The sequence below is a fragment of the Lepidochelys kempii genome, chromosome 24, assembly GCF_965140265.1.
Source record: "Lepidochelys kempii isolate rLepKem1 chromosome 24, rLepKem1.hap2, whole genome shotgun sequence".
NCBI lineage: Eukaryota > Metazoa > Chordata > Testudines > Cheloniidae > Lepidochelys > Lepidochelys kempii.
This window is the reverse complement of record NC_133279.1, coordinates 10,795,747-10,820,382: the sequence shown is the minus strand read 5'-3', so window position 1 is coordinate 10,820,382 and position 24,636 is coordinate 10,795,747. Positions and strand designations below refer to the sequence as shown.

At 47.9% G+C, this 24,636-nt stretch overlaps 1 protein-coding gene across 1 annotated transcript; it reads right to left on the bottom strand.

Annotated features, from left to right (window-relative positions):
• LOC140902917 (NACHT, LRR and PYD domains-containing protein 12-like) lies at positions 1 to 23,267 on the bottom strand. The gene is made up of 10 exons (XM_073323502.1): positions 23,183 to 23,267; positions 22,751 to 22,858; positions 19,429 to 19,595; positions 15,982 to 16,159; positions 12,106 to 12,171; positions 9,156 to 10,890; positions 6,644 to 6,730; positions 3,774 to 3,944; positions 3,252 to 3,419; positions 1 to 156 (listed from the first exon to the last, which is right to left on the bottom strand). Exons 1-10 carry the CDS (start codon positions 23,265 to 23,267, stop codon positions 75 to 77), a joined length of 2,847 nt encoding a protein of 948 aa, XP_073179603.1. The 3' UTR covers positions 1 to 74.
• Positions 23,268 to 24,636: the final 1,369 nt, after the last annotated feature.

Below are 24,636 nucleotides of genomic sequence, written 5' to 3'. Positions count from 1 at the left end.
AAGTCCTCCTTTTCTTTTTGCGAATACAGACTAACACGGCTGTTACTCTGAAACCTGTCAGATTAAAGAGTCCTTTAAATATGAATCTTCAGACCTTCTCTCTGAAGGCTCCTCAGCTGCCTTTCCACTGCTGGAGAGAAGTCGTTCAAACTCAATCTAGGAACAAATCGGGAAAACACGCAGGGTTATTGTCTGGGAACCCACAACCCAAATGGTTATAACTCTAGTACTGTTACAAGGCAAACTTTGGCCAGTAGTCCTGTCCTATTCCTATAGGAATTGGACATGTTACCAGAGACCTGGAATATCTGTCTTCCAGGATCAGTCTGTTTATAGGACTCTATGCTCTCTGTCTTTCTGAGAGGTTGCAGTAAACTTCTCTATCGCACCTTACATTTTTCTGCAAAAACAACTCCATGACAGATGCTAGTGTCTTACTGCAGGACTCATTCAATATTATCTTTATTTGTTAAGCACTAAATCATAGAATATTAGGGTTGGAAGAGACCTCAGGGGGTCATCTAGTCCAACCCTCTGCTCAAAGCAGCACCAACACCAACTAAATCATCCCAGCCAGGGCTTTGTCAAGCCAGGCCTTAAAAACCTCTAAGGATGGAGATTCCACCACCTCCCTAGGTAACCCATTCCAGTGTTTCACCACCCTCCTAGTGAAATAGTGTTTTCTGATATCCAACCTAGACCTCCCCCACTGCAACTTGAAACCATTGCTTCTTGTTCTGCCATTTGCCACCACTGAGAACAGCCGAGCTCCAACCTCTTTGGAACCCCCTTCAGGTAGTTGAAGGCTGCTATCAAATCCCCCCTCACTCTTCTCTTCTGCAGACTAAATAACCCCAGTTCCCTCCGCCTCTCCTCCTAACAGGGTGCTTGGAGCTGTACAAGAAATTAAAGAGACTAAGTCCCTATCCCAATGACTTTTGCATTTTTAAAAAAACAGCCAGCAAACGGACATAAAGAACTTTTTAATATTTGTGATAGAAGGAGGCAGTGCTGTCTTGATATTGAGGTGGATTTATATCAGTGGGCTTTGCAGAAGCAGTGGGATTAAAATGAGAAGAAGATGGCACACTGGGAGAGATCATAGCAGATGGCCTGAAAGGAGGCATAAACACAACAGTGGAAGAAAGCACCCAAAGAACAGTGGGGCTGCAACTGCTGGTGAAGTGAAATGGATGAGGTGGGATCTGATAAGCTACAAGATCAGGGATGTTGGCCATAGAGCCTTGAAAGTGAGGATCATAATCTGAAAGTGATTTGATGCTATAGGTCAGAGGAGTCAGTGGAGAGAGCTGAATACAGGAGTGGTAGGGTCCAAAACATAAGCAAGGAAGGTGATTTTGGCTGCTGCGTTGTGAGTGGATTGGAGGGAAGCAAGGTGGGGAAGATGCTAAAAAGAAACCACACCAGTGGGCATGGTATAAAAATCTAGATACATTTGCTGGGGGGAAAAGGAGCCTTGAAAGGAAGAGACTAGAGTAGTCAAGCGGTCAACTCTTGTCCCTCTGATCAATCTTTGTGGATGCAGAAGAGATCTCTTCAATGGGGTGCTCATGTGGCCCTATTATATAGTCAAAATCCGAGCCAAATTCTTCGCTATGGTTGGCCATTGACATGATTGGTCTCCTGCACTGAGCCACCAAGACAGCCTAAAAACTTTCTAAATCCCAACCACCAGACTCCTATTACTACTGCTCATCTCTCCCTTATATCCACAGAGTTCCTGTATTGTCAATCAAATGAGTATGCACACAGGAATCCAATAGCAAGTCAGATGGGTTGGGCAACACTGAACATCTCCTTCCCAGACCATTCTCTGATCAGCAAAGAATTCCACTGACAACCATTACTCTCTTTCATATATCCACTGGAGAGGGGTATGGAGGGAACAGGAGTTATGACAGTAGAAGGTAGTGATGAGCTGCCAAAATCTTAACAACCGGTTCCCTATACAAAGTTCTGGTTTAAGGGATGTGCCCCAGTATGTATTTTTTGTACCAACAGGGTTACCATACGTTCATATTTTCCCGGGAGGAATTTTTAAAATTTAAAAATTCCTCCCGGACGGCAATTTAAGAACCAAAAAGCCTGACCTGTCTGGGAAAATACAGGTGTGTGTTAACCCTGCCTAAAGTTCTTTTTTTAAAAAGATGGGCCTGAACTAGAAATGAGCTCCGTTTCACATGTGTGGGTCCCTGCCACTCCCTGGGGGTGTGCTAGGGTGACCAGATGTCCCGATTTTAGGGTCTTTTTCTTATATAGGCTCCTATTACCTCCCACCCCCTGTCCTGATTTTTCACACTTGCTGTCTGGTTACCCTAGGGTGTGCACATGTGTGGGTTCCAGCTGCTCCCTGCCCCCCTCATTGAGGCTGGTGTGCAGGGTTACTGCCCTGGGAACTGCGGGGCACCAGTGGACGTGGGGCCAGCTGCAGACAGGGGCGTGGGGCAGGGCTAGCTGGAGGCAGGGGGGGCAGGGCTGGCTGTGGGCAGGGGGTCCGGAGCTGGCTGGAGACAGGAGGGTGCAGGGCTGGCTGGAGGCAACGGGGTGTGGAGCTGGCTGGAGACAGGAAAGGGGCTGGCTGGAGGTAGGAGCTGGCTGCGGGCAGGGCAGGGGGTGTGGCAGGGGCTGGCTGCAGGCAGAGGGTGCGGGGGTGGCTGGAGACGGGCTGGCTGTGGGCAGGGCAGGAGGTGTGGCTGGGGCTGGAGACAGGGGCTGGCTGCGGGCAGGGCAGGGAGGGGGTGTGGCAGGGATTGGCTGAATACAGGGCAGGGAGTGCGGCAGGGGGTGCGGCGGGGGGCTGGCTGCGGGCAGGGCAGGGGGTGCGGCGGGGGGCTGGCTGCGGGCAGGGAGGGCAGGGCTGGCTGCAGGCAGGGCAGGGGCTGGCTGTGGGCAGGGTGGTGGGTGCTCACGGGGAGAGCAGCAGGACACAGCCCAGGCCCAGCAGAGCAGCCGGGGACCCACCAGGCAGCATCGGGAGCCCCAGGGCCAGGGGTCGGGGGAGCAGCAGCAACAGGGCTCGTGCCCAGGGCCAGGCAGCAGCCCACATGGCTCCCGCAGTGCAGCGCCCCCGGTGGCCAGAGGAGGAATTACATCACTTCCTGGCCGGAGCCCATCAAAGCCTCAGCGCCCCCTGCAGGGAAGAGGGTTAACAACCGGTTCTAAAACTGCTTCAAAATTTAACAACCCGTTCGCGTGCACTGGTGCGAACCGGCTCCAGCTCACCACTTTACCTGATGTCGGTGAGGCTGGGGCTGGTCAGGATAAGGAGATGCATGTCTTCTGCGCACCCATCAGTGTAAACATTTGCACTCAGGTTCAGATGCCGGAGGGTGGAGTTTTTGGAGAGAGCAGAGCAGAGTCTCCCACAGGAGTCATCTGATAAACCATTTTCCTGGAGGCTGCGTCAGAGCATTGGACAAATCCGTTAGAGAAATGGGCTACATTGACAGTTCATATCTAATCGCTTGTGCCCATCTGAGCATCTCCTCACCATCTTCCCTATATTGTTATTGATATTCATATTATGAGAACACCTAGAAATGTTGATCAGGGTTTCATTCTGCTCAGCGTACAACCAGGGCTGGTCAAAACTGTTTTTCAGTAAAAAATTTGGGTTTTATGAAAAAATTTTGCAAAAAAGTGTACACTTTCCACAGAAATTTGGCGGGGGGGGACATTTTAACCAAAAAGCTGATGCTCTAGAAGCCATTAGTGCCCTCAGGCAGAAGTGTCACCATCAGGTTGATACTTACACTAATTTCTGAATCTTGCATTGTGGGGTCTCAAGCACCTCTAACAGGGTGGAAAGGCCAGTGTTCCGCATTTTGTTTCTGGTCAGATCAAGACTGAAGAGGGTCTGGTTCTCCTTGAGGGCAGAGGCCAGGGCTGTACAGCTTGCTTCTGTGAACATGTTCTGCCCTAGGCTAGAGAGCAGAGAGGAAAAGAGAGAGAGAGTGAAAGGGAGAAGGAGGAAAAGATAAAGAGGAGATGAGGAACAAGACAATGACAAGTCAGGAAATGGAGTGAAAATAAAACAGTAGAAGAAACAAGAGGACAAATCAAAAAGAGAAAGTACCCAGAATAATAGACAGTGGGGCAGGAGGGTGGGTGAAAGGAGTCGTGGACAATGAATGAAAGAAAGAATAGGAGAGAGGCCCCATGAATCACCCAGATGTGAAGGAGCAGACAAATCAGAATGAACAAAAACCACATGAGGGTGGAATGCAAGAGCCACAATGCAGAGAAAGGATGGAAGCCATAGGAGCAGAATGAGGAAGAAACAGGAAAAGGTTACGTTAGCTTTTCACTTACTACATGTTTGACGCTCCAGTACTCCACAGTGTTTTTGAGAGCCAAGCTGGCTGCATGTTGGGATATGATTCTGTCTTTGGGACTCTAGCAGAGGGATCAATACAGTGCAATAAAAGGCAGTCTCAGGAAGAGAAACGTTGAATTATGATCCAGTGTTAGACATGGGGCATCTGGTCCATGCCCAGGATGCTAGAGTAGGATTGTTCCCAAACATCTATTCTCCAGTGTCTTGGCCATACTGGCTGCAAAGTCTTTTTCAACTGTTCCTGCTTGCTAGGTTTCTCCTTCCTATCGGGTATATGTATTTTGAATGATTTATCCTTGGATGTGTTAGCTTTGTTTGTACAAGTTGAACCTGAACTTGTTTCCTGCCCATGGTTTTAATCTCTCTAGGCCCCTTTGGGCTTGACTACAAACGGATTTGCACTGAAATAATTCACATTTTAATTCACATCCTTTGTTATTTTGGTACAAGTCTGTGTGAACACTGATATTTCCAAATAAAATTATCCTATTTTGATTTAACTTACTTTGTTTTCTAAAAGCCTTTGGCTAAACTGAAATAGGACACTTTTTTTTTATTCTGAGATAAGAGTATCCACACACACATTTGCTTTGAAATAATTTAATGTGAATTCATATATTCATATATTTTAAGGCCAGAAGGGACTGCATTACCCCTTCTGCTTAACAATCTGTCCCAACTTGTATTTAGCTCAGACACTCTACTTCCTTCCCTAGACCAGAAGAAGAGCTCTGTGAAGCTCTAAAGCTTGTGCCTTCCATCAACAGAAGTTGATCTAATAAAAGATACTACCTCACTTACCTTGTTTTCTGTGCAGGTACTTATAGATAGTGATCAGTCATCCCTTAACCTTCTCTTTGTTAAACTAACAGATTGAGCTCCATGGATTTCTTTTCCAATCCTTTAAGCATTCTCATGGCTCTTCTCTGCCCCATCAGCCATTCCATTATTTTGCCCAGAAACAAAGTTAGGCTGACAAACCTATAATTATCTGAGTCATCCCTCTTTTTAAAAATTGGCACAACGTTAGCTTTCTTCTAGTCCTTTGGAACTTCCCTAGTGTTCCAGGATGTACTGAAACTCAACATTCACAGTCCAGTGATCTGCTCAGCCTGCTCTTTTAAAACTCTCAGATCCAAGCTATGGGTGATTTAAGAGTGTCTGACTTTAGTAGCTATTAAAACTGATTCAGTTTTTCCAGTTAGTTTGTGTAGACAAGCCCTTTGTATCGTTTCTGTTCTCAATGCTGTTTGCAACTCCTCCCAATTTACTGTGATCTCTGAATGTAATTAACATGGTCTTTACTCCCTGTTCCAAGCAATTTATTAAAATACTAAATAAAATGGGCCCTAACTCCAGTCCACAGAGTAAGCCACAAAGTGCCTCCTCACAACATTATGATCGGCCGTTTATCATTACCCTTCCGCCCACTTTCATGCTATATACTGACATATCCAAACCAATATAAATTAATTTTTCAAATGAGATGTTGAGATACACTGTATCAAATGCTTTACTAAAATTCTGAGCCATTATCTCAGCTGCATTCCTTTCATATAGAAATGTATTCAACCAGTTTTGAGGGTACAGGGAAAATCCAGTATGTTGTTGCAAATCTATGAATAATTATGCTTCTCCAATGACCAGTGAGATGACCCTCAATATTTTATAAGCCAAGAGTAGTTTCTATCTTAGCTATTCCCTAATTTGGACATTCAGAATTAACACAGTATAGTATTATTTACAGGAATCATTTCACCCCGTACTGAAAAGCCGTCACCTCTGCAGTGGGGACCAGAAGCTGCGTAGCAGCATACAGCAATATCACTTACAGGCTAGAGCAATTAGTGAAGACTTTTCTAACAAACAGAAACAGCGGAGGGCATTTAGGGAAACAGAGTTCAACAAATCCAATTAGAATTTGACCAGGTCATGAGATTTGATGCTTCTAATCTTGTGAAGGCCACCACGGGAACTTTAATGGTCACAAGCACCCAGGAGGGACCTAAGTTTTGTGTCTCCGTAGCAAAGCCCTTGCTGGGATATTGGTTGAGCAGTGACTGAAAGGGAAGAGTGCCAGGCCACATAGTACGTGATCATCCCCACTTCACGCAGCATGCCAGCTTTGCCTGGTGAGTCACTCATCGGGTCCAATGCCACTTAGCTTTTTGAAGATAGGACAAGACCCCAGAACAAGACAGTACAACTGCAGGCATATCACTTATTTGGAAATCAAAAACACTGAATTACTCTGAGGACACAGACAGAAAACAAGCATGACGTTACCTCAGGTCTTCTAGCCTACAGTTTGGATGCTTTAGTACAGAGCAAATATTCTTCATTGAATCATCCTTCAAATCGTTGTCTGAGAGGCTGGGGGGGAAATGAATAGAGAGAATTACAGGCTTGGACTCAGACACATTGTGTTAGCTTCAAAGCTGAAATCCTGGGCTGAGCTTCCCTTTCAGTCCCTTGGAGGAGTACTGTTTACTAAGACAGCATGGACCTGTGGATAAGGCACAAAACTGACAAGCAGGACTTCTGGAATCCATCTCCAACTCTGTTACAAATGAAAAATTACAATTTGCACATGCTCAGCAGGGACTGGTAGAGCTTAACAGCTAAAAGGTCCCAAGATCCCATCCTCGCTGAGCAGGCTCCAGCCTCTTTCCACTCCTAGTGCTGCCCAGACTGCTCATGCACCATCCCCACAGAGCTAAACTGAACATGCTTTCAGCTGCTCTGGGCTGGGGTGAAACCAAAACCCAGAACTCGGAGCAAGGAACCAGCCCATCAATGTCCCCATTATCTCTTCTGCTGGGGCCCAGGCTGCACAGAGGAGGAGGATGCCTGATTTGAATGCAGAAAAGACAAAAGCCAGACCAGGATGAAGGAAAGGAGTAGCCTGGGACAAGGAGTATGGTGAGACTGGGACTGGGAGTTGAGGGGAGACTGGGACTGGCTGAGCAAGGAGTCTGGGAGCTGGTGGCGGATAGGGTAGATTGAGACTGATTGCTGGGCAAAGAAACTGGATAAGGAGCTGGGGACGCCTGGGGCAGGGCAGTAACTGAGTTTGAATGAGGAGCCCATAGATGGAAACTGGAACTGGAAACCAGTGTCGGCAGAGGGGAGAGACAGCTCAGACAAGGAGCCGGGCATCGGGAACTGGGACTGGCTGGGCAAGGAGACTGGGACTGGGCTTAGGGAAAGGGAGAGACTGGGATTGTGGGGGAGTGTGGGACTTGGACAGCAAGCCTGGAGGGATTGACTAGGACTGGCTGGGCAAGGTGACTGAGACTGGGAGGTGAAGCCTGAGTAGTGGAGACTGGGACTGGGTAGACAAGGAGAATGGAACTGGAACAAGGACCACAGGTAGAGAAGAGACCTGGCCTGACTGTGATAGGATGGAGGAAAACAGCAGAAGAGTCTGTGCCCACTAGAGCACACTCCCCTCCAAAGTCTGGAATGGACCCCAAGATTCCTGAGTCTAACCATTCCTCGCTGTCAGCAAATAGCTGTAAAATCCAGTGGCAAGGGGTGTCATCCTTAGAGACAACACAGTGGGTGACAACCTACTACTGTTACCAGTTACTCAGTTAGGTCAAGTGGTAGAGGTCTGTGCAATGGATCTAGACCCTGCTAATAGCCTATGTGGCTGTCAATAAGAGGCAACACGATGGGATTTCTGGGGGGGGGGGGGTTGTTTGTTTGCTTTTTCTAAAACCTAGGAAATTACACACACACAAAACACAGGTCTAAGTTAAAAGAACATTATTAAGGTTGCAAAGTGAAGCACTCAAAATTTAGGAAATGCCATGTCATAAACATACAGCTAAGGGTAGCATAAAGTCCCTCCTTTACCTGTAAAGGGTTAAGAAACTCAGATAACCTGGTTAGCACCTGACCAAAAGGACCAATAAGGGGAGAAGATACTTTGAAATCTGTGGGGGAAGGCTTTTGTTTTGTGTTTGTGTGTTCTCTCTGGAGACACAAAAAGAGACAGACCAAGTAATCCAGCTCCAACTGAATGATGCATCTAAAATTACAGAAATAGTCAGTAATAGCAAGGAAATGCATTTGAGTATATCTTGTTTTAGCTTGTAAATTTTCTCTATGCTAAGAGGGAGGTTTATTCCTGTTTTTGGTAACTTTAAAGTTTTGCCTAGAGAGGAATCCTCTGTTTTAAATCTTATTACCCTGTAAAATTATCTTCCATCCTGATTTTACAGAGGTGTTTCTTTTACTTTTTTTTCTTTATAATAAAAGTTCTGTTTTTAAGAACCTGATTGGGGTTTTTAGGGTACTAAAAACCCAAGGGTCTGGTCTATGCTCACCTTGTTTACTCTCAAGCCTCCCCAGGAAAGGGGGTGAAGGGGCTTGGGGGGATATTTTGGGGAAACAGGAACTCCAAGTGGTCCTTTTCCTAAATCTTTGTCTAACTCACTTGGTGGTGACAGCGATTCCATTCCAAGGACAAGGAGGTATTTGTGCCTTGGGGAAGTTTTTAACCTAAGCTGGTAGAAATAAGCTTACGGGGTCTTTCATGCAGATCCCCACATCTGTACCCTAGAGCTCAGAGTGGGGAGGGAACACTGACATGCCAGTATTTAAGGTTGTCTGTGTAATCTTAATTAGCCCCGTATACATATTCATAATGATAGGATGGGTTTGGTGGTATGTTACCGAATGGTGTAACCTCTGTATCAGTAACACTGTTGTCTGCCTGACAGCACTGCTGAGGCCACTGACATGTCAAGTCTCTGATATTTTCAACTTTATATACAACCTCTTTTCCTACCTCAGTTCTCTGACTTTGTGCATCTCCGGTCTGAGTCGCTCCAGGCCCTCGTTCTGGATGAAGCAGGAATCTAGGGTTAGGCATTGTATTTCTTCACAGCAACTCAGAACATAAGCAAGGACTGTGCAATCCACTGGCATGAGGTATAACTCTGAGAAGTCCATGTGGGCATCTTTGCCCAACACATCAGGCACAAGTTGGCTATTCCGGGATTCAAACAGCAAATGCAATAAATTCATCAGCCTTCTCTTCCCTTCAGGATCTTCTCTGCTTTGCAGCTCTTCATAGTTCATCTCACTGAGGCACTCAATAACCTTGCGAGTTGCCTCTGCAGAGAACTTCCCCACATATTTCTCCAGGGGCATCTTGGTTGCAGGATGGGAGAGGCCAACCAGGAAGCGAGAGAAGATCTCATAATCACCTTCCTTACAGGACCTGGCTTTATCCATTGTGTCTCTGAACTTGTCCTCTTTGTAATCGAGATACTGCACGAGGGCAGCAAAGAACTCCTGGATAGTGAGGTGAAGAAAGGAGTAGGTCACCTGGGCAGAGTCATCAGTTTGAGGGTTCTCCACCAAGAAGCCACTGAGGAAGGGAGAAAACTCCACATTGGCAACCTCTAAGTAGTGCGGCTGAAAGACAAGTGTGCGATATCTGAGGCCATATTCAGCCAACCGTCCGACATTTACCAATATATCTCGCATCCTCTGAGGCTCAGGCCGCTCCTGGGTGTGATTGGCCATAATATGGGTGATGTAGCTGACAAAGAGCTGGGTCACTGTTTTGGGTGCAGGCTGTGGTCTCCCTGCCGTGGCCATGAAGCAGGGTTTCAGGGCCGTGCAGGTGATCCAGCAGTAAGACGGGTTGTAGCACAGCGTGTACAGAACCTGACTGTCCCTCACATATGCAAAGGCTTTTCTAGAGGCTCGCTCGTCTCCAAAGAACATGGAAAAGTATCTTTCCCTTTCCTTGGAGAGGAAGCCCACGATACTGGCCACCCTATGGAAGACTCCAGCCTCCAAACTGGTCAACTTGCTGGGGCGGCTGGTCAGCAGCACAGAACATCCCTTCAGCAGAGTCTGATTCAGCAGGCTGGCGACAATCACAGTAACTGGCTTCACATCCCCCAGGTTCATACACAGCTCCTGGGATCCACCTCTGCTTAATTTCAAATCAGTCTTGCTCTCATCCAAGCCATCAAAGATGAAGAGCAACTTCTCAGGGTCTTCCAGGACTCTTGGGAGCTTGTCCTGGAGGTGTGGATATATTTGACAGATCAGAGATTCTAGGCTCCTCTTCTCAGTAATAGTGTTCAGGTCCCGGAACTTGAAGAAGAAAACAAAGGCAAATTTCTGGTAGTGCTTCCCCGTTGCCCAGTCAAAGATGAATTTCTGCACCAGGGTTGTCTTGCCTACGCCAGCTACTCCGCTCACCATCACAGACAGGGGGACATGGTGGGTTCGAAAGCACCAGCGGAAGAGCCGGTCAGGGGTGATGCGCTCCAGCTCACTCTTTATTCTTCTCTGGAGGCGATATTCATTCAGCTCCCCAGCTGCTGCTAGGGCTTCGTGCTCCTGGTGTGTCTGCTTCTTGAAGTGACGGTCTGAGATGACCTTGAGCTCCACGTAGCGGTTAAAGATGGGGAAAATCTGTCCTTCAGATCGCCCTGGCATCTTGTTTTCCTTCATCATCCCTGTGAGATCACAGAGTTTGGCTTTGTGCTCTACTTGACAAGCTGAAAAGGAGAAATATGGTTATTTCCCCTCTCCCTCACCTCATCACTGTTTGTTTTTTGAGGGTTAGTAAATGGAAGTTTTGATAGAAAAACTTCTCCTCTAAATTGTACTCTAATCAGACAATATGGTGAGGGAATTAGGTGGATGGTTGCTCTGGACTCACTTGTTTCATCTCCTCTCTCCTCTGCTGGGCCTGATCATGAATAGTTCTACTGGAATTTGCCCTGAGTCTGACAGGGCACCGCTGCACTACCTGGTCCAGCTCATGTAATCCAGTAGGGAACAGAAATTTACCAGAATCCCTGCACTTGAGCAGAGGGACAGAGGCAAAGCAGAGATCCCCAGAGACAATTTGGATACCCAGAAAAGACTTTCGGGAAACTGGCAGTTTATTACATCACTGTCACCATTTTGAATTACAAACTGTGACTCACCTGTGTGCATAGTTTACTGGCTTTAACCTCTCAATAATTCTCATTTCCTTTTCTTAGCTAATAAAGCTTTAGTTTACTATAGAATTGGCTACCAATGTTGTCTTTGGTCTAAGATCTAGAGTACCCATTGATCTGGGGTAAGTGACTGGTTTCTTAGGACTGGCAGTAACCTGATGTGGTGTGATTTCTGGTTTAAGTGACCTTTTATCACAAAGTCCAGTTTGTCTGGGTGGCAAGATAGACTAGAGAGTCTAAGGGGACTGTCTGTGACTCTATGGTAAGACTGAGATAGTGATCCAAGAGTTCATATTTGTCACTGGCTTGGTGCAATCTAATCATAGAACACACCACCAGCGTGGGGTCTCTTCTCTGTTTTCTGACAGTCTGCCCTGAGGTGCGCACTCACAGTCATGAGCCACTTCAGACAGTGTGACCAGGTTTGCTCCCTCCTAGTGCTTCCTGGGATACAAACCCCCAGTGGAGCAGGCAGGATGCAAGGCTATAGTCCTGTCCTTCCTCTATACTGCACACCAGAGCTGGTTGGACACACGGGTATATGCTGCATCCCTTGGATGGGGGAAGCAGAAGACATGCTCCCCCACAGGCTGCGGAACTCCAAGAGGAACTGTGCCCCATTGAAGCACAACGCCTCTCAGCACTCCCTCTGGGGCCAGCAGCCTCCACATTGCCCGCAGGGCAGGCCTGTGATCGAGCCCTTCTTGGCTTGACAAGAGACACAGTGTTGGCAGAGTTAAGTGCAGTTCAGTTCCCTCATGGTACCTTTCAGTTCTGGGTCAAGGGCATGTCCTGATTCATTCAGGAGAATTTCCAGTAACAGATTGTGACCTAAACAGAGAGAAAGATACAGACTGTGCGGTTAGCTGGCATGGAAGAGTGTACCCAATGCTTGTACGTTAGCAGCTCCAAGAGATCCAGTCCAACTCTGAATTCCACCTGTGGGGCTCCATGTTTTGGATCTCAGGACCTGCAGGCTAATGAGGTCTCAGTGACATTGGACCCAAAGAACCATTGTGTTGCCCTCCCCTGCTACTGGCTGCTCTATTCTGTACCTCCCATTCCTCTGTATTTCCCCTTCGATCTCCTTCCTGCTCCCCACATTCCCGTGCCCCTGTGATGGAGTGCTGGGCAGCAGCAGGTAGACCAGGACTCTGATCACTGGATCGCCAATTCAATCGCCCCACACTAAACCTGGGGGGCAAGCTGTGCATAACTGATAGACAGGAAATGGGCTGGATTAGCCCAGAAAGTAGAAAATGTCCAGGAAAGGAGTGCTCAGGGAGGAAGGGAGTAACAAGCCTTGTGGATGGGGGGAAGCGGTGGATGTGGTATATTTTGACATTACTAAGGCTTTTGATACGGTCTTGCATGACCCCACAAACAAACTAGAGAAATACAACCTAGTTGGTGCTTGTCAAGGTTCCTTCCCCACTCTAAACTCTAGGGTACAGATGTGGGGACCTGCATGAAAACCCCCTAAGCTTATTCTTACCAGCTTAGGTTAAAACTTCCCCAAGGTACAAACTATTTTACCCTTTGCCCTTGGACTTCCACTGCCACCACCAAACCATATCTGGGTTTATTTTTATTAGGAAAGCCTTGTTTGGAAACGTCTTTTCCCCCAAAATCCTCCCAACCCTTACACCCCACTTCCTAGGGAAGGTTTGGTAAAAATCATAGAATCATAGAACCATAGAATATCAGGGTTGGAAGGGACCCCAGAAGGTCATCTAGTCCAACCCCCTGCTCGAAGCAGGACCAATTCCCAGTTAAATCATCCCAGCCAGGGCTTTGTCAAGCCTGACCTTAAAAACCTCTAAGGAAGGAGATTCTACCACCAATCCTCACCAATTTGCATAGGTGACCACAGACCCAACCCCTTGGATCTTAAGAACAATGAATAAGCATTCAGTTTCTGAAAAGAAGGATTTTAATAGAAGAAGTAAAAAGTAAAAAAGAATCACTTCTGTAAAATCAGGATGGTAAATACCTTACAGGGTAATTAGATTCAAAACCTAGAGAATCCCTCTAGGCAAAACCTTAAGTTACAAAAAGACACATAGACAGGAATATTCATTCTATTCAGCACAACTTAATTTCTCAGCCATTTAAAGAAATCATAATCTAATGCATATCTAGCTAGATTACTTACTAAGTTCTAAGACTCCATTCCTCTTCTGTCCCCGGCAAAAGCATCACACAGATAGACACAGACCCTTTTGTTCTTCTCCCTCCTCCCAGCTTTTGAAAGTATCTTGTCTCCTCATTGGTCATTTTGGTCAGGTGCCAGCGAGGTTATCCTAGCTTCTTAACCCTTTACAGGTGAAAGGATTTTTCCTCTGGCCAGGAGGGATTTTAAAAGTGTTTACCCTTCCCTTTATATTTATGACAGTGCTACTATAGGGAGGGTGCATAACTGGTTGGAAAACCGTTCCTAGAGAGTAGTTAGCGGTTCACAGTCATGCTGGAAGGACATGACAAGTGGGGTCCTGCAGGGATCAGTTCTGGGTCCAGTTCTGTTCAATATCCTTCATCAGTGATTTAGATAATAGCCTAGAGAGTACACTTATAAAGTTTGCAGCTGATACCCATGCTGGGAGGGGTTGCAAGTGCTTTGGATAGGATAGGATTAAAATTCAAAATGATCTGGACAAACTGGAGAAATGGTCTGAAGTAAATAGAATGAAATTCAATAAGAACGAATGCAAACTACTCCACTTAGGAAGGAACAATCAGTTGCACACATACAAAATGGGAAATGGCTGCCTAGGAAGGAGTATTGCGGAAAGGGATCTGGGGGGTCATAGTAGATCACAAGATTAATATGAGTCAAAAGTGTAACATTGTTGCAAAAAAAGCGAACATCGTTCCAGGCTGTATTAGTAGGAGTGTTGTAAGCAAGACACAAGGAGTAATTCTACTGCTCTACTCTGTGATGATTAGGCCTCAACTGGAGAACTGTGTCCAGTTCTGGGTGCCACATTTTAGGAAGGATGTGGACAAATGGGAGAAAGTCCAGAGAAGAGTGACAAACATGATTAAAGGTCTAGAAAACATGACCTAGGAGGGAAGATTGAAAAAATTGGGTTTGGAGAAAAGAAGACTGAGGGGGGACATAACAGTTTTCAAGTACATAAAAGGTTGTTACAAGGAGAAGAGAGAGAAATTATTCTCTTTAACCTCTGAGGATACGTCAAGAAGCAATGGGCTTAAATTGCAGCAAGGGCGGTTTAGGTTGGACATTAGGAAAAACTTCCTGTCAGGGTGGTTAAGCACTGGAATAAATTACCTAGGGAGGTTGTGGAATCTCCATCACTGGAGATTTTTAAGATCAGGTTAGAGAAGTACACATCAGGGATGGTCTAGATTATACTTAGTCCTGCCTTGAGTGCAGGGGACTGGACTAGAAGATCTCTCAAGGTCTCTTCTAGTCCTATGATTCTATGAGTTGCGAGGTATACTGAAAATATGTTCCTAAAGTCTGTGTCAAGGCAGAGTTGACAAATAGGTTTTCTATCAGATCAAAGATGTTGCAGTGGGGGAGGTTTAGATTGGATATTAGGAAAAACTTTTTCACTAAGAGGGTGGTGAAACACTGGAATGAGTTACCTAGGGAGGTGGTAGAATCTCCTTCCTTAGAGGTTTTTAAGGTCAGGCTTGACAAAGCCCTGGCTGGGATGATTTAACTGGGAATTGGTCCTGCTTTGAGCAGGGGGTTGGACTAGATGACCTTCTGGGGTCCCTTCCAACCCTGATATTCTATGATTCTATGTTTATTTACCTGTCCACATGTAAATTAAACATTGTAAGCCAAGACAATAGAAACTCTATTTACATATGAAGTCAACAGGGAGGCAGCTCACCAAAGAATAAGTTATGGGGGTTGTCATGACTCTGGTGACAAACAATAAACTTTGGGAGATATAAGAAGGTAAGGAAGACACCCCTTTATACTGCACTTAGTAATCACACTGCCCAATTACTTCCTGTGACGTGTCATTCCATATTCTTTATGAAAATACGCTTATGATATGAATATGACATAACTGAGATATACTTTATATTGTTCTCTTGGGGACAGCAGACCTGGTATCACTGAGAGTGTTCAGTGGAGGACAGGCTGGACACTCCAGGGGGACGCTTCAAAGGGGCTCACGGACTGGGGTGCACCTAGTGTTAGCCTGAAGGCAATGTAAGGGGGCATAGCCTGGAGGAGGTTGCTCAGGTGGTAATAGGCTCATGGTGTCAGGGAGCTGACACCCAGTTAAGTACAAGCAAGACACCCTCACGGTGGAGGCAGAGGGGTGACTTACATTACTGGGTACCCCAAGAACCATCACATACGGATCTTGGCATACATGCCCATATAGCTGTGTCACAGCCCGCTATGGCACCAGTGCAGGCGCAGGGCATGACAGCATCGTAGTGTGGTCACACTATGGTGAGTTAGGCTACCACAGGTTAAATTACCCTGTGCTTAGCATGCAGTGAAGACATAGCTTATGATTAATTAATGAACCCCACAGAAAACAGCCTTGATCTGAGGGCTTGACAAGGAAAAGCCTGTAGTGAAGAACATAGGTTCCCATGGATTCCCCCAGTTGACTTGTTTCCCACTCTGTGCGATGGCTACGTTACCATTCTGAATTATTTCATCCAGCATCCCATGGAGATTAGGGTGAGCCCACCTGCTCTGCAGAGCAAACAGACACTCCCAGAGACCCAGCCTCACAGCATAGCTCACAGCGAAAATATCACCCACTAGCTTCTCTGCGGTGCTGGTTGAGTCATGGTTCTTCTCCCAGCCACTATAATCCTAAAACACAGAAGGACACAAGAGGCGGAAGAATCAGAAGCAGACTGCAATGGCAGGGCAGGGGAGGGGGAGCTTCTATAATAGTAATCAGAAGAGTGACATAGAATCATAGATATGGAGGACAGAAAAGGACCTAGATCAGGGGTGGGCAAACTTTTTGGCCTGAGGGCCACATCAGGTTGTGCAACTGTATGGAGGGCCAGGTAGGGAAGGCTGTGCCCCACAAACAGCCTGGCCCCTGCCCCCTATTCTCCCCCTCCCATTTCCCGTCCCCTGACTGCCTCCTCCTGGGACTCCCTGCCACAAACTGCCCCCCTGGATCACACCCCCTATCCAACCCCCCCTGCTCCCTGTACCCTGACTCCCCAACCTAACCACACCCCCACCCCCTGACAGGCCCCCCGGGACTCCCACACTCTATCCAATCCCCCCTGTTCCCCAACCCCTGATCTCCCCAGAACCTCTACCCCATCCAACCGCCCCCTGCTCCCTGTGCCCTGACTGCCCCTCAGGACCTGCTACCCAACCCCCCCACTGCTGCCCCTGTACCATGCCGCTCAGAGTGGCAGGAGCTCACAGCCCCGCTGCCCACGTGGCGGCTTAGCTGCGTGGGAAGGGAAACAGCGAGGGAGGGGCCAGGGGCAAGCCTCCTGGGCAAGGAGCTCAGGGGCTGGGCAGGACGGTCCCGCGGGCACCTCTGACCTAGATAGATCATCTAGTCCAGTCTCTACCACTGACGCAGGGCTCAGTATTATCCAAACCATCCCTGACAGGTGTTTGTCTAACCTGTTCTTAACCACCTCCAATGATGAGGATTCCACAACCTCCCTAGGTAATTTGTTCCAGTGCTTAACCACTCTGACCATTCGGAAATTTTTCCTAACGTCCAACGTAAACTGCCCTTGCTGCAATTTAAGCCCATTGCTTCTTGTCCTATCCTCAGTGGTTAAAGAGAACAGTTTATCACCCTCCTCTTTACAGCAAGCTTTTACATACTTGAAGACTGTTGTTATGTCCCCCCTCAGTCTTCTCTTCTCCAGACCTAACAAACCCTTTTAAAAAAATCTTTCAGAGTAGGTCATGGTTCCTAGACCTTTAATTAATTTTGTTACTCTTCTCTGGACTGTCTCTAATTTGTCCACATCTTTCCCAATGTGTGGTACCCAGAACTGGACCCAGTACTCCACTTGAGGCCTTATCAGTGGCCCATAACATCCTATGGCCAAGGGCTACATCCTGAAAGTGACCATCTGGGCACTTGGTCCATGATTATAAGGGCAACAAAAGGCTCTGCCATAGCAGAGTGACCTGGTGATGGAGTAAAGGCTGCATGTGGCACTGATAGACCACCCCCCGCTCTCACTCCCCAAATCAACCGAGATTTGGGACACTGAAGCATTTCCATTGCTAGGAGAGGTGTGGGGTAGGGGGTCCTACTCTTACAGACCCCTCTAGTGGCCTCCTCAGGAATTATAATTAAGGGAATGGAATGAATGGATTGTTTCTCTTTCAGAAAACACTCTTGCATGCAGAGACAGAGCCGACCCATGCCTGCTGTAGCTGAAAGGGAGCCTGAGACACAAAGCCTTGTGTCAGAGCCCAATATGGGGCCTGAGGCCTGAACTAAAGTAGCGGTCAAGCCTTCCTAATATAAAGCAAAGTGAGCAAGAGACAGGCTGTGCGCAGAAGTCAGGCTCTGTCTGCGTGCAGGCTCACAGAATGTGGCAAGACCAAGGCTGGTTTAACAAAAACACACACATCCCCGAGAAGTGCTTGGCATAGGACACTCATGCAAACACATTCCGGAAGGATGGTACCAGAACATCCCGATACCAAGTATGGGACAAACACACTCCCCAAAGATGATACAAGGATACACTGACCCCCAGTTAGGGTGACCAGATAGCAAGTGTGAAAAATCGGGACAGGGAGTGGGGGGTAATAGGGAGCCTATATAAGAAAAAGCTCCAAAAATCGGAACTGTCCCTGTAAAATTGGGACATCTGGTCACCCTGCCCTCAGTGTGATGGATAGAGATGTTTTGATCAAACCAACAAGTACAAGGTAATGGGTGGTAACAAACCACCTTAGGGGGCAGTAACTAACTTCATCAGAGGGGCTATATGTAGCTTGTTTGTATGGGTGTATAAAGAGGTATCTCAGGGTATGCCTATACTACCCGCCAGGTTGTCTAGACACAATAAATCGACCCCCGAGCACTCTCCCGTCGACTCCTGTACTGCACCGGCATGAGAAGTGCAGGCGGAGTCGACGGGGGAGCAGCAGCAGTCGACTCACCGCAGTGAAGACACCGCGCTGAGTAGATCTAAGTACGTCGCCTTCAGCTATGTTATTCACATAGCTGAAGTTGCGTCACTTAGATCCACACACTCACAGTAAGAAAAGGAGTACTTGTGGCACCTTAGAGACTAACCATTTATTTGAGCATAAGCTTTCGTGAGCTACAGCTCGCTTCATCGGATGCATACTGTGGAAATTGTAGAAGATCTTTTTATACACACAAAGCATGAAAAAATACCTCCCCCCACCCCACTCTCCTGCTGGTGGGGGGAGGTATTTTTTCATGCTTTGTGTGTATAAAAAGATCTTCTACACTTTCCACAGTATGCATCCGATGAAGCGAGCTGTAGCTCACGAAAGCTTATGCTCAAATAAATTGGTTAGTCTGTAAGGTGCCACAAATACTCCTTTCCTTTTTGCGAATACAAACTAACACAGCTGTTACTCTGAAACCACACACACAGTGTAGACCAGGCCTCAGAGGGAGTGTCTTCGGCTGGCCTCGGGGGCAGTGGAAAGTCCTGCCACTGACTGACCTGCGTCCATTGTCACAGGCATACATGTCGTACTTGTACTTGTAGCAAGTATAGGGCACTAATACTGTGCTTTGTCGACAATAAACCTGGCCGGCTGCCTTCGCTTCTAACAGGTCTATGGTTATTGGGCAGTTCGATCGGAGCCTGCTGTGCAGCCCACGCGGAGAGAGGGAGCAGAGTGTGGGCAGCTGGCTTCAGCAGTGTTACTGAGCATGCTTAGTCCCCCAGCAGAAGTTCCTGGAGCCTGTTGTTATCTCTGCATGTCATGGCATGTATGGCCAGCAGCAGCCCTAGACACTCTCCTGCCCTGGAAAAAGACAACTCGGTGTGCGCAAACCCTATCTGCCCTGATATCCACGGACAAGGTTTCTCTAGGGAAATGGGAATGGCAGCTTTAGCCGGGAGTCCATTGTTGTATGCAGGGTGCTGTACCTGGGCCTGCTGTGCAGTGATGACGCGTCCGTGGATGAGTTCCTGCAGCACCATGGGAATGTTGTTCTCTATGACATAGACCATGTCAGGGCGGAAGTGCTCGCTCAGCCTCCTCAGCTCCCAAGGGCTATAATTATCCATGTGTTGGCTGAAGGCTTTAACATCACCTGTGGAGAGGACCAGCATTTAGACACCGTGGCTCTTACTGACTGGCATGGACTCGTGTCCGTTCTGTGATCTCTAATCCCAGAGCTTAACTGTACTGCAGGCAGAGTGCTGCTTGGTCCATAATGAGAGGAGCCCGTCAGTCACACTCTGCTGTGGTCACAGTGGTTGATGCAGTAGGGAGTTGGGCAGGAGCATGAGCTGTGGGGAGCTCACAGATACTCTCCTCTCATCCTTTGCCCAGATTAGACTATTCAATTATAAAAAAAACTTAGAAGTGGCTCGTAGCTAAGGCTGTAGTTTGTACAGCACCTAGCACAACGGACTGGGGATCCATGACTGGGGCTCCTAGCTGCAGCAGTAATACAGATCATAAATACAGCTACAATTTTGTCACGGAGGTCGCAAAAGTCATGGAATCTGTGACTTCCAAAGACCTCTGTGACTTCAGCCCTGGTGGCTGGGAGCTGCCTCCTGCAGTGGAAGGGAGCTGTGAGGTACCCCCGCCGCCTGAGGCAGCAGTGCCCACAAGTTCCCAACTGCCCTGGGCAGCGGGGGGTACCCTGCAGCTCCCCGCCACTGCAGGCAGGGGTGTACCCTGCATTTCCCAACCACTGTGGGGGACAGAGGGATCCCCACAGTTCCCCTCCAGCTGCAGCGGCAGGGGGACCCTGGCAGCTCCCAGCCACCGCCATGGGGCAGGAGGACCCCTGCAGCTCCCCGGCCACTGCCGTGGGGCCAGGAAGACTCCAGCAGCTTCCCGCTGCCGCCGCGAGGCAGACGACCTTGGCAACTCCCCACCGCAGGGCATGGGGATCCTGGCAGCTCCCCACTACCGCCGTGGGCGGGGGATCCCTGCAGCTCCCCACCGCTGCTGCCATGGAGCAGGAGTATCCTGGAAGCTCCCCGCCGCGGGGCAGGGGTATCCCAGCAGCTCCCCACCGCCACCATGGGGCAGGGGGATCCCACAGCTCCCAAATGTGGAGGCAGCAGGGTGATTCCCGCAGCTCCCCACCACTGGGGAACGGGCAGGGGGATCCCAACAGCTCCCAAATGTGGGGGAGGCAATTCCCACAGTTCCCCACTGCTGGGGAAGGGGCAGGGGGACCCTGAAGCTCCCCTCTGCCATGGGGGCAAGGGGACCTTGGAGGTCTGAGCCCCCATGGGTGGTGGGGGCCCCAGAGCTCCCCAGCCACCCCACAGCTACCCAGTCCCTTCCCATGTTATCATGGATATTTTTATAAAAGTCATGGACAGGTCACGAGCTTCCGTGAATTCTTCTTTATTGCCGGAGACCTGTCCATGACTTTTACTAAAAATATCCATGCCCCAACCAGATATTCTGAAAACAGCATGAGATTGTCCACTGAGCACCAAACTCCCTTCTGCCCCCTGGATTTCCACACCCCACAGAAACAGATGTTTCTTGCAGCATGGTTGGAAGGTCAATAGACCTGGTCTATTTCAGGCTGGTGGGAAAGCTGTTCCCCAGCGGAGGGCCCCTCACAGGAAGTGCTCAGCTGCCAGCCCCCTCTCCTTAAAACCAAGGGGGACTAGCTCAGGCGCCTCTGCCTATCACAGCTGTGCCCATCTGGTACAAGAAGAAAGGGGGTCACTCAAGCAGCAAGGTCCCAACCCCACCTAGGAGTTCACACATCAAATCCAGCACCTTATATTATTCAACCCACAAACCAATCAGTAGCCAGAGCAGATTAGAGCACGAGTAAAACATGCTGCCACCAAGGAGCATCACCTAAGAGGTGGGCTGCTGCATTCTGCACCCTTAGGTGTAGTCCTTTAGGAGGAAGCGCTGTAAGGAATGGGGCAGGGGCTATGGCAGTGGGGCTGAGCTCTATTGTAGGAGCAGTGCTGCTTTGTTCATGATTCGCAGATTCCAAGGCCAAATGGGACCACTGTGATAATCCAGTCTGCCCTCCGGTACGATGCAGGCCACAGAATTCCCCCAAATAATTCCTAGAGCAGAAAAACCTCCAGTCTTCATTTACAAACTGTCAGTGATGGAGAATCCACCACAGCACATGGTGGTTAATGACTCTCACTGTTAAAATGTACGCCTTATTTCCATTCTGAATTTTTCTAGCTTCAACTTCCAGCCATTGGATCATGTTAGACCTTTCTCTGTTTTACTGAAGAGCCCATTATTAAATATCTGTTCCCCGTGTAGATACTTATAGACTGTGATTGTCACCCCTTCACCTTCTCTTTGTTAAACTAAATAGATTGAGCTCTTTGAGTCTATCACTATCAGACCTGTTTTCTAATCCTTTGATCATTCTTATGACTCTTCTCTGAATCCTCTCAAATTTATCAACATCCTTCCTGAATTGTGGACACCAGAGCTGGACACAGGAGTCCAGTACTGGTCATAACAGTGCCAAATATAGAGATAAAATAACCTCTCTACTCCTATTCAGGATTCTCCTGTTTATGCATCTAAGGATCACAATTGCCCTTTTTATCACACCATCCCACTGGGACCTCATGTTCCACTGATTACCCATCAGGTGCCCCCAAATCTTTTTCAGAGTGACTGCTTCCCCAGGGCTTAGTCCCTCATTCTGTAAGTACAGCCTACACTCTTTGTTCCAATATATATACATTTAGCCATGTTAAAATGCATATTGTTTGCTTGCGCCAAGCTTACCATGCTCTGTGTCAGTGACCTGTCCTTTTCATTATTTACCACCCCCCAATTTGTGTGTCATTTGCAAACTTTGGCAATGATGATTTTATATTTTCTTCCAGGTCATTGGTAAACTGTCAGTGAGCATAGGGCTGAGAACTGATCCTTGCGGGACCACATTAAAAACACAGCAGCTCGATGATTCCACACTTACAATCACATGTTGAGACCTATCAGTTAGCCAGCTTTTAAGCCACTTACTGTGCACCACGTTAATTTTATATCTTTCTAGTTTTTTCATCAAAATATCATGAGGTAGAAAGTCAAATGTCTTACAGAAGCCTTAATTATATTACATCACCACTATTACCCTTATCAACCAAACTCATCAAAAAAATATCAAGCTACGTTGACAGGAACTATTTTGCATAAATCCATGTTGATTGATATTAATTATATTACTTTCCTTTAATTCTTGATTAATAGTGAGATATGCCCATCAGTCACACTCACCTTCGGTTGCCGCAGACCTTTGTTTGGAAGCCATTTTATTCCCTCTGCGCCGTTTTCTCTCTGGAAAGTTTACGGAGAGGAAAATGTTCGTCAGACAGAGGCAGGGAGATCATTTCGCTCTACAGCTAAGACAGTCTCACGTTTTGTTCTTAGTGTTTTAGGTCTTCGGAGAAATCTATGAAGACAGTTGATGCCCTCCATAAAGGGTTCCTGTCTCGGAATTAATAACATTCAGCATCAATCCAGGGATTCGCCTTCACAAACCTCAGCAAGCTCTACGAAGCTCTACGAACCGCGGTATGGCTAACACCAAAAGTTCAAACATGATGAAATTAAAAAATGATGACATCATGGGGTTTGGTCTGTCTGCAAATTGCTGACCTTCTCCCACCAGCCCCACCAGGTGTGACACCTAGTGCACGCAACTCTCACAATTGGGCCATTTCAGCCGCGGGGTGATGGAGCCAGAATACTCCAGAATGGTATTCCGGCACTTTTGCAGCCTGGAGGATGCCATTTTGCTCGCACAATAGCATCCTCCACAAAACATGTCCTTGCACTCAACACACATGCGAGGTCACACCGCATGGAGGGTGCCATTCTGTGGAACAAAATAGCACTTTCCAAACAGCGTGACCTCAGACCTGCGTGCGAGGTCGCCCCAGTGGGGGCATTCTGGTCCCGTACAGTCCATTCGGGATACAGCACTAGCTTTCAGCTGCTGCTGCAGGAGCTCTTGTTAAAGGACCTACCCACGATTGGGACCCCATTGTGCAGGGCACTGTACAAACACATCGGAAGATACAGGGTACATCTGCACTGCAGCAGGAGGTGTAATGTCCAGCTTGGGTAGAACTACATGTGCTAGCCCTGAGCGAGCTACTGCACTAAAACCAGAAGTGCAGCCAGTGAGCTGGGGGGGTAACATGGGCTGGCCATCTGAGTACATCCTGTCTGAGTCCGTAGATATGTTCCTGGGTAGCTAGCCTGTGCCACTGCAGCTACACTGCTGTTTTTAGCCTGCTAGTTTGATCAAAGCTGGCACAGGTACATTTCACAATCCAGTGCTAAGCACAGTGATGTGGGAGCTGGAATTTGGACCCACCAAACTCATCTCCAGGTGCCCAGACAGCCATTAGATGGGAATAACTTTTAATCCTAATTGTGCTGGGTAGGAATCGAACTGGAAACCTGCAGGGGAAAGGCTCCATAGTGCTTGAGCAATGAGGCAACCAGTCCCTACTGGGGCCAATGTTCCACCTTTGCAAATAAGGTGTCCTTCTGGCAAGATAACTTTGTTAAATCAAAGTGGGTTCTGACTGCATCAGGATTTGAGTGGAGAACTGTGGTTTAGAGAATGCTTTATATTAAATGGTCCATTCTAAATAGAACATGTTTCCGTTCCCTGTCATTCCCTTTCATTTGCTCTAAATCAATGGTCAGATCTATCCAAGTGTCACTCCATGCAGCTCCCTGGGCTCCTGTAACCCAGTGATGAGTAAGTATGACAAGTCCCTGCTGTGCTGATCTGCAAAGGATACGAGGTGTGTACATCAGGGCTGGGTGTAGTCCTGGTCCCCTGTCCCCTTCAAAGAGCCCTCAGGAGGCTGACTTAAGCCTGTTTTCTGACGTCCTTTACTGAGTTCATGTAACTATCTCGGACTCCTTGGCAGAGAATGGAAAAGCCCTGCTGCAGCGTCACAGACTGCACTGCCTCCTCCCACCCCGCCCCTCACGTTCACTTTCAGTCTGCCTCCCACCCCAGAATCTCCCCAAAACTGCACTTTGGGGAGATTCTGCCCCCACCCCACCCCAATCTCAGGCCTCCAGCTCTCCTCCGTGGGGGAGGGAGGTGGAAAGAGCCCAGGAAAAGCCTGTCACTTACC

Bases quoted from the DNA above. Each gene is read 5' to 3' on its own strand.
- LOC140902917 (XM_073323502.1), bottom strand. From the start codon at position 23,267: ATGGCATCCTCCAGGCTGCAAAAGTGCCGGAATACCATTCTGGAGTAT. The intron at 22,859-23,182 runs GTGAGAGTTGCG...GAGCGAAATGAT, and splicing joins GCGGCTGAAATGGCCCAATT to CTCCCTGCCTCTGTCTGACG. The intron at 16,160-19,428 runs GTACAGCACCCT...TCTGTGTTTTAG, and splicing joins TCACTGCACAGCAGGCCCAG to GATTATAGTGGCTGGGAGAA.